A 7,171-nucleotide genomic window follows, 5' to 3' on the forward strand; every position below is an offset into this window, starting at 1 on the left:
GGTCAGCCATCCAAGATGGAGCCAACGGCACAGCATCTTCCCAATCCCGGTTAATAAAGGGTTTCAAACATCTAGTAAGAGAAGAATCAGAGATGGGAGCACTTGTAAGCTGTTCTGGGGACAATGTTTGGGGACCCACTGCCATTGAGGGCTGGAGGATTCCAGGCAATTCAACTACGAAATTACGAACTCATAAATCCTTCCTTTTCAACTTAAATGTGAAATACAACAAACTGAGAAAAGGGACAGTTGAAAATGACCATGGCAAAAAACAAAACAAAACAAAAAACAAACAACAACAAAAAAACCATCAATAATTGAGTGGCTTAGAGATAACACTTTCCAAATGGTCCCATTTATACAAGGGAGCTTGGTGCCCATTTCAAGCAGGATGTTACGTAGCCCGGGGTGACCTCAAACTCCCCACGGACTCCTAACCCTTCTGTCTCAACGTCTCAAGAGCTGGGATTACAGGTGTGGACCACCGCTTCCTGCTTGAGTGGTATGTTTACTAGCCAACCCCCAACTTAAAAGCTCTCATCATCAGCTCGCTCTAAGACAGACAAGAAGAATCCTGAGGCAGGTTTTCTGGGGCAGCACAGAGTACAGCAGGTCTGGGGCCACTCACTTCAAGTCAACGTTGTCCAAGGTTCCACACACTTCATCTGACAGTAGAAGAAACAGCACTTTTTGATGCCCTTGCATCCTTTATCAAGCTTGCATAAGGATATTAGGACAAATGGGCATTCAAGAAAAAATTCCGGGCAATACCCAGGTTTTGGTGTAGCTGTAGAAAAAAATGTCTTTGAGTGAATGGTGAATAGGAAGGACCGGTGGGACCACTGCGAGGACCAGTTAGGTGGTTTCTACAGAATTCTAAGAGGAAAACGCTCCCCTACCCTAGTACCTCCAGGACCAAGCCGCATCACCTCTTTTCCTTTGTCTTTTAGGCTGTACTACGCTGAGGCAGAGGAGGACAGCTGTTGTGAATAGTAAGAGGCAGCTATGCTTCATCCCTGGAGAGTACTGATCACCCAGTGAGGTTTGCAACAGCGCTGGACTGGCAGATAACCAGCAGGGGGAGCTTGTGGTTATAGGCCAGGAAAGCGGAAGTGCATCAGTCTGAACAGGAAGAGCTTAGTGTTTCCTTTCAAGCTCCACCCCTACCCTTTTATAAGAGGAAGTGAGATAATGTCCTCTTTTTACCGTCCAACAGGGTGGCTTGACATCCTAATTTGTAAATTATGCGGTACGTTCAGGTAGCAAAAGAGTTGTTGTTCAGAGGCGATATGTCTGGACTTGCCAAATCACTCTTCTTACCGTGTAGCCAGAAAAATCGAAACACCACTTCTCTGAACACTGCTTAGATATGGGTGCACAGGAGGCTTTGCGTGCACAGGAGGCTTTGCTTTTTGCACGATAATGTTTAAGTGCTACCACACCGGTGCAAAGACAAAGCAAGATAGTATAATGGGCTACCAGCAATATTTTTTTTGGGTTTATGGAAATTTTTTATATGTCTCATGAGATTAAAGAATAAAGCTTATACATAATTTGTACATTTCCTTTCTCTGTTCTGTCATTTTGAAGAGAGGTTCTTCTGCCTGGTATTAGAAACCTGGCCAACTATCAAGAGCTAGTGAGGTCATACATCTTGAGTTCTTGACCTAGTCTGGCCTATAGTGAAAAGGGTGGGGGAAGGAAAAAATTAAAGAAAAAGAAAACTCAACGCCAAATTTAGTATTGTAACAGTGGTATATAAATCAGTCATGTGGGCCCTAGTAGGGCAACCGTGTTTCAGTGGATGGCCTCACGTTCTAGCATATGGACAGTATAAATTTGACTCAGTGGGTTATTAAAGTACAAAAGGAGACCGTGAAGTTGGGATGGGGTGGAGCTAGAAGGAGTTAGGAGAAGGAGTGAAGTAAATATGATTGAAACACATTGTATAACATTCTCAAAAAATATTTTATTAAAAATAGATAAAACAACTTCTCCAAACAAAAAGATGACAATTAAAAAAAACCCCACACATATCTTTAATATAAAGATTAAAAGATAAATTTGTTAAAATGTAAAGATATAAAAATTTGCTAAGGGAGCCGGGTGTGGTGGTGCACACCTTTAATCCCAGCACCCAGGGGGCAGAGGCAGGCAGGTCGCTGTGAGTTCAAGGCCAGCCTGGTCTACAAAGCAAGTCCAGGACTGTCAAGGCTACACAGAGAAACCCTGTCTCAAAAAAAACAACAAAAAAATTGGTAAGGGATATGTAATATAGAAAGATTTAAATTATTACATCAAAAATGCAAGTAACAGATGCTGGTGGGGACTCAAAGACAAGGGGCCTTTTTCCATTGTGGCAATGTGAATCAGTCCATTTACTATAATATGTGGGTTCCCCCAAAACTAAGAGTATACGTATCATATGAACCAGCCATATCACTCCTGGGCATTTACCCAAAGGACTCTACATACTTTAGAGATACTTGTGAATGAATCAATGTTCATTGCCACACGAGTCACACTAGATAAGCAATGAGCTCAGCCTAGGTGTTCATCCACAGAAGAAGAGTAAAGAAAATGTGGTGTGGTGCCATACAGAAGAACTTGTATTCTTACATGGAATAAGTCACATTCAGCTGCTTCATTGGGTGCTGGTGGTGTAGAGAAACTGTGCCTTAAAAAAACAAAAACAAAAACAAAGAGACAAAACAAAAGACAGATGCTTCATGATTTTTTCCCTGATATAGAACTCTAAGTTCAGTGTGTGTGTGTGTGTGTGTGTGTGTGTGTGTGTGTGTGTGTGTAAGTAGAGGGCTGGGAGAGAGAAGGTTGAGATATTAAAAGAGAGGCATAGAGTAAGTAAAAAAGAGTAATAGACTACATGTAACATAAAATCAAACGAGGGAAGTATTTGAAGGAGGAAAGGAGACCATCAAGGGAAGGGCATGAGGTACGAGGGATGGTTGGAGGGAGCAAGAGGCGTGAGAACTAAGTATAAGGACATATATGCATGAATATGCCACAAGGAAAACCATTCCTTTGTTAACTGAGAAACAAATAAAAAAAAAGCAACAGAAAACAAAATTAACAAGCAAAAATGAGGAACAAACCCCCAAAAACAGCAGAAAGGAAATGCCAGAAGCATACGCATCCACTCTGTTGGTATTGCCAGAAATTTTGTTGTACATATATTTTGGGGAACGTAAATGGGATGTAGTTAGGAATGAAATTGCTGCACTGATGGAGTAGAGGACACGGAAAGGAGCAGCTGCAGTCTACCATCACGAATATGGCAACATCCTCCAACACACATGTCACAATTTAAATAGCGCCAATGTATGTGCGATCTGTTGCTCCATGCCTCTTAACTTCAGCACAGCTAGATACTGTGTGCCTTTCCAAGAGCCATTCTGGGAGCCATCTAGTGGGATTTCCCCATGTGTAATTTCGTACTTCCCCAACCCTGGTTGTACCCATTGCATTTTGCCAACTTGACACAAACTATAGTCATCTAATAAGAGAAAATCTCAATTGAGAAAACGCCTCCATCAGATTGTCCTGGGGACATGTCTGTGTATGTGGGGGGGGGGGTGTTTTCTTAATTAATGATTGATGAGGTGGGGCTCAGCTCACTATGGGCATTGCCACCCCCTGCATAGATGAGCCTAGGTTTTGTCAGAAGGCAGGCTGAGCAAGCCAGAGAAAACAAGCCTGTAGACAATATTCTTCCATGGTGCCTATCCTGACTTCTTTTGATGACAGGCCATGATTGGGAGGTGTAATACAAATAAACCGGTTTGCGGCAGTTTGAATGAGGATGACCATACGATCATTTGTTTGAATACCTGGTTACCATTTGGTGGAACTACTTGGGAAGGACTTGGGGGTGTGGCCTTGGAGGGTGTGTGCCACTGGGAGTAAGCTTTGAGGTTTCAAAAGCCCACGTCCCTCCCAGTCTCTCTCTCTGTTTCTCTGTCTCTGTGTCTCTGTCTCTGTCTCTCTCTCTCTCCCTCCCCTCCCAGCCCAATGGTTGTGTATCAAGATGTAAGCTCTCAGATTCTGCTCTAGCACTATGCCTACCTGCTGCCCTGCTCCCCACCATGATGGTCAGGACTCACCCTCTGAAGCTGTGAACCCCCGTAAGCTCTCCCTTCTGTAAGTCACCTTGGGCATGATATCTTCACAGACATAGAGAAGTAACTAAGACACTCTCTGTCCCCAAGTTGGGTTTGGCTGGTGTTTTAGTGCAGCAACAGAAAACTAGAACAGAAATTGGGAGCAGAGAGTGGAATATTGCTGTGATGGACTAGACTTTTTTTTTTTTTTTTTTTTGATAAATATTATACAAGAATTTTGGGGCTTTGGGTTGGGAAAACCATTCAGTGCTCAAAGCTCAATGAGGTGCTATGGAATTTTGAAAAATAGGAATATTGAGAAATGTCCAGGTGGCCACAGCCATTCTATCCTGAATTTACTTGATCTTGTCTGATCTCTGAAGCGAAGCAGGGATGGGCCTAGCTAGTACGTGGGTGGGAGAAAGGTGTAGGCAATAGAGGTTGGACCTGTGAAGCTTCAGAGGGAAGCAAAGAGTATGGGGGTTACTTGTGTCATCCATTAGATTCAGTAATCTGTGGGATTAAAAAAAATGTTTATTACCAGGACAGTCTATGCTGCTTAGCTAGTGCTGAAGAGTCAGCATCATTGAGGTGATACCTTCTGGGGAGAATTTCTTCAGGGTCCACACGCAGAAGCTGTGGTGCTTCTGTCAGCAGCCAAACTTGGTAATGTTTGCTGGGCAGAGTTTTTTATGTGGTGCTGGTTTTGAAGGAGTGAGGGGGGTCATGGGGGGCAGCTGAGAAGTGGCTTTGAGGGGCAAGGCCAGAGTATCCCTGAAGAGAGGCTACTGGTGATGATAGAGGCCTCAGTTGCAGTGAGAAGCTCCAGGTGGCTCACAACCATTCATAATAAGATCTGGTGCCCTCTTCTGGTGTGGAGGTGCACACATGGGCAGAATACTGTATAAATAAATACATCTTTTAAAAATAAGTTAATAAAGAAGCTGAGGCTTGTCCTCATTAAGGGCCACAGCAGCTCTGGGAGGAAGCTGGCCTGAGCCGACAAGACAAATTTTATGTGCTGTGGATAGCAGAGCTGGGGGTGGGGGGTGGGGTGGGATGCGGGGTTGGTACCTTTGGGAAAATTCAGATGGTTGTATCTTCACAGGTTTATTTTAGTTCTTCTCTTTTCTCCCATTGGTCTGGATGTCTGTTTTTGTGCCAGTACTGTCCTGATTCTATGGCTCTGTGCTTTTAGTCTCTATTGAATACATTTCTTCCCTGATTCTGATTATTTCTTGCTACCCAGTGCTTTTGAGTTTGTCATTTGTCTAAGACCTTGCTTGAGGTTCACCACTAAGTTCTCATATTTTTTTAAAAGGCAGACATTGATAAATCTGGGTACTGTCAGAACTGCCTTAGCTGTATTCCTAAACAGTGCTTTTACTTCACTGTGACTGTTGGATGTTTTAAAGTTCTCACCTGTTCTTCACAATGACCCACTCTATAAACCCCAATAGCTGCAAAGTTTCCTTTAGAACTGTCCTGGCTGTTCTGCAAAGGTGAATTTGTGTTCTCCTTTTGTTCTAGAACTCTCCCCCTCCCCATCTCTTCGTTCACGAATGCATCATGCAGTCTCTGAGCATGGGTCCTCTTGCTCTTCTTTCCTAGGTTCATAGTACTGTGATCTGATAATGTGAGAAATTATTTTTGACTACCTTTCACTTACCAAGATTTGCTTTGTGACCTACATGATAACCTACTTTAGATAATTCTGCTGAGGAGAAAGTTGATTGGATTGACTATCCTGTAGATGTCTGTTAAGTCTATTTGATCTACAGTATAGTTCAATGCTGCAGTTTCCTTTTGACTTTAGCTGGCCTGTCTAGAGATGAAAGTAGGGTCCAACAGTCACTTTTGGCTTTATCTGGCCTATCTGGAGATGAGAGTAGGGCACTATAGTCACTCCCTGTCATTGTATCTGGACCCATCTGACCTTAGCTTGTCCTTTCATCTGTTATGTGAAGTTAGGTGTCTCGGTGTTTTGTGCATATGTAGTTACAAGTGTCATATCTGCTTGATGGTTTGTTCTCCTTATTAATATGTAGATGGCCTCTCCATCTCTTCTGACCAATTTTGGTCTGAAGTCTAATTTGTCAAATATCTGCTATGTACTGTGCCATTTCAACTGTGATGGAAAGCATCTTCAAAACATGACCCAGAACACATCTTTTCTTCCTTACAGTTATGCATTGTGTCACGTCAGTGAAAGTGTCTAATAATTCACCGGATCCTCTCATGAAATTAATTCTTCCACGTGTGCTCCATAATAGAACTTCTTTTCTCCTTTGTGTGTATCACTGCAAGTATATTTTGCAGTGCTGGATTGTAAAACTTTCTTATTTCTAAAGCCCCAGCCTAAGGTAGTTTAAAGAAAATTGCAACAGAAAAAAATAAACAAATACACAACACTTTATTCCTTTGTTTTGTATTCACATTAACAAGTGCTTAACTCGTGGCCTGTGAGGAGCAAGGAGGAACTGGAGGCCAGCTATCCTAGACTGGGACTGTAGGTCATGCATCTTCTCAGATTTGTCTAGAAAGAACAGAGATAAGAACATATACAAACTGTGCTGGGGCCATGGTTCTGGATCAGCGCACTCTGGATCCTGCTATGTTCTCTTTTTCCAAGAGCCTTGAGATAGGCAGTCAGGGAACTAGGGCCTAAGAGTGAGTGGCTCTATAAAGGTCAAGTAATAAATTATGATTTTAGAATTCTTTTATAATTTAAGGCATAGCGTTAAATGTGTTATTGCTATAAGATGTGAAGAAGGACGACTGAAAGGAAGCAAGTGGAACATTCAATAGCTCTTGAGCTTAGAGATGATCTTATGAGGATGCCCTTGGTGTAGAGGGATAGGCGATGCCCTCCCATGCAGTGGGTGACGCATTTTCTGGGGAAGGGGGCAATCTCTGGATAATCCTAACTAATGCATATGCTGATTGCCATGGTGTCCAGAGGTGCAGACAGATCAGAGCTACACTACAAGGCAAGTGACTCCTCAGAAGGGTTCCAGAAGCGGCACGGAGAACAGCATGGCAGGGTTGCTCAC

At 43.0% G+C, this 7,171-nt stretch overlaps 1 protein-coding gene across 1 annotated transcript; it reads right to left on the minus strand.

The window, feature by feature from the left end:
- Positions 1-629: 629 nt before the first annotated feature.
- LOC127187671 (WAP four-disulfide core domain protein 15A-like) lies at positions 630-1,014 on the minus strand. The gene is made up of 2 exons (XM_051143759.1): positions 930-1,014; positions 630-787 (listed from the first exon to the last, which is right to left on the minus strand). Exons 1-2 carry the CDS (start codon positions 1,012-1,014, stop codon positions 630-632), a joined length of 243 nt encoding a protein of 80 aa, XP_050999716.1.
- Between the last annotated feature and the right edge of the window lie 6,157 nt (positions 1,015-7,171).

The sequence above is a fragment of the Acomys russatus genome, chromosome 4 (genome assembly GCF_903995435.1).
Source record: "Acomys russatus chromosome 4, mAcoRus1.1, whole genome shotgun sequence".
Taxonomy (NCBI): Eukaryota; Metazoa; Chordata; class Mammalia; order Rodentia; family Muridae; genus Acomys; species Acomys russatus.

Excerpts from the sequence above, each read along its gene's own strand:
- LOC127187671 (XM_051143759.1), bottom strand. The coding sequence starts at position 1,014 with ATGAAGCATAGCTGCCTCTTACTATTCACAACAGCTGTCCTCCTCTGC. Across the intron at positions 788-929 it reads TAAAAGACAAAGGAAAAGAG|CTACACCAAAACCTGGGTAT; the intron begins GTGATGCGGCTT and ends TTTTTTCTACAG.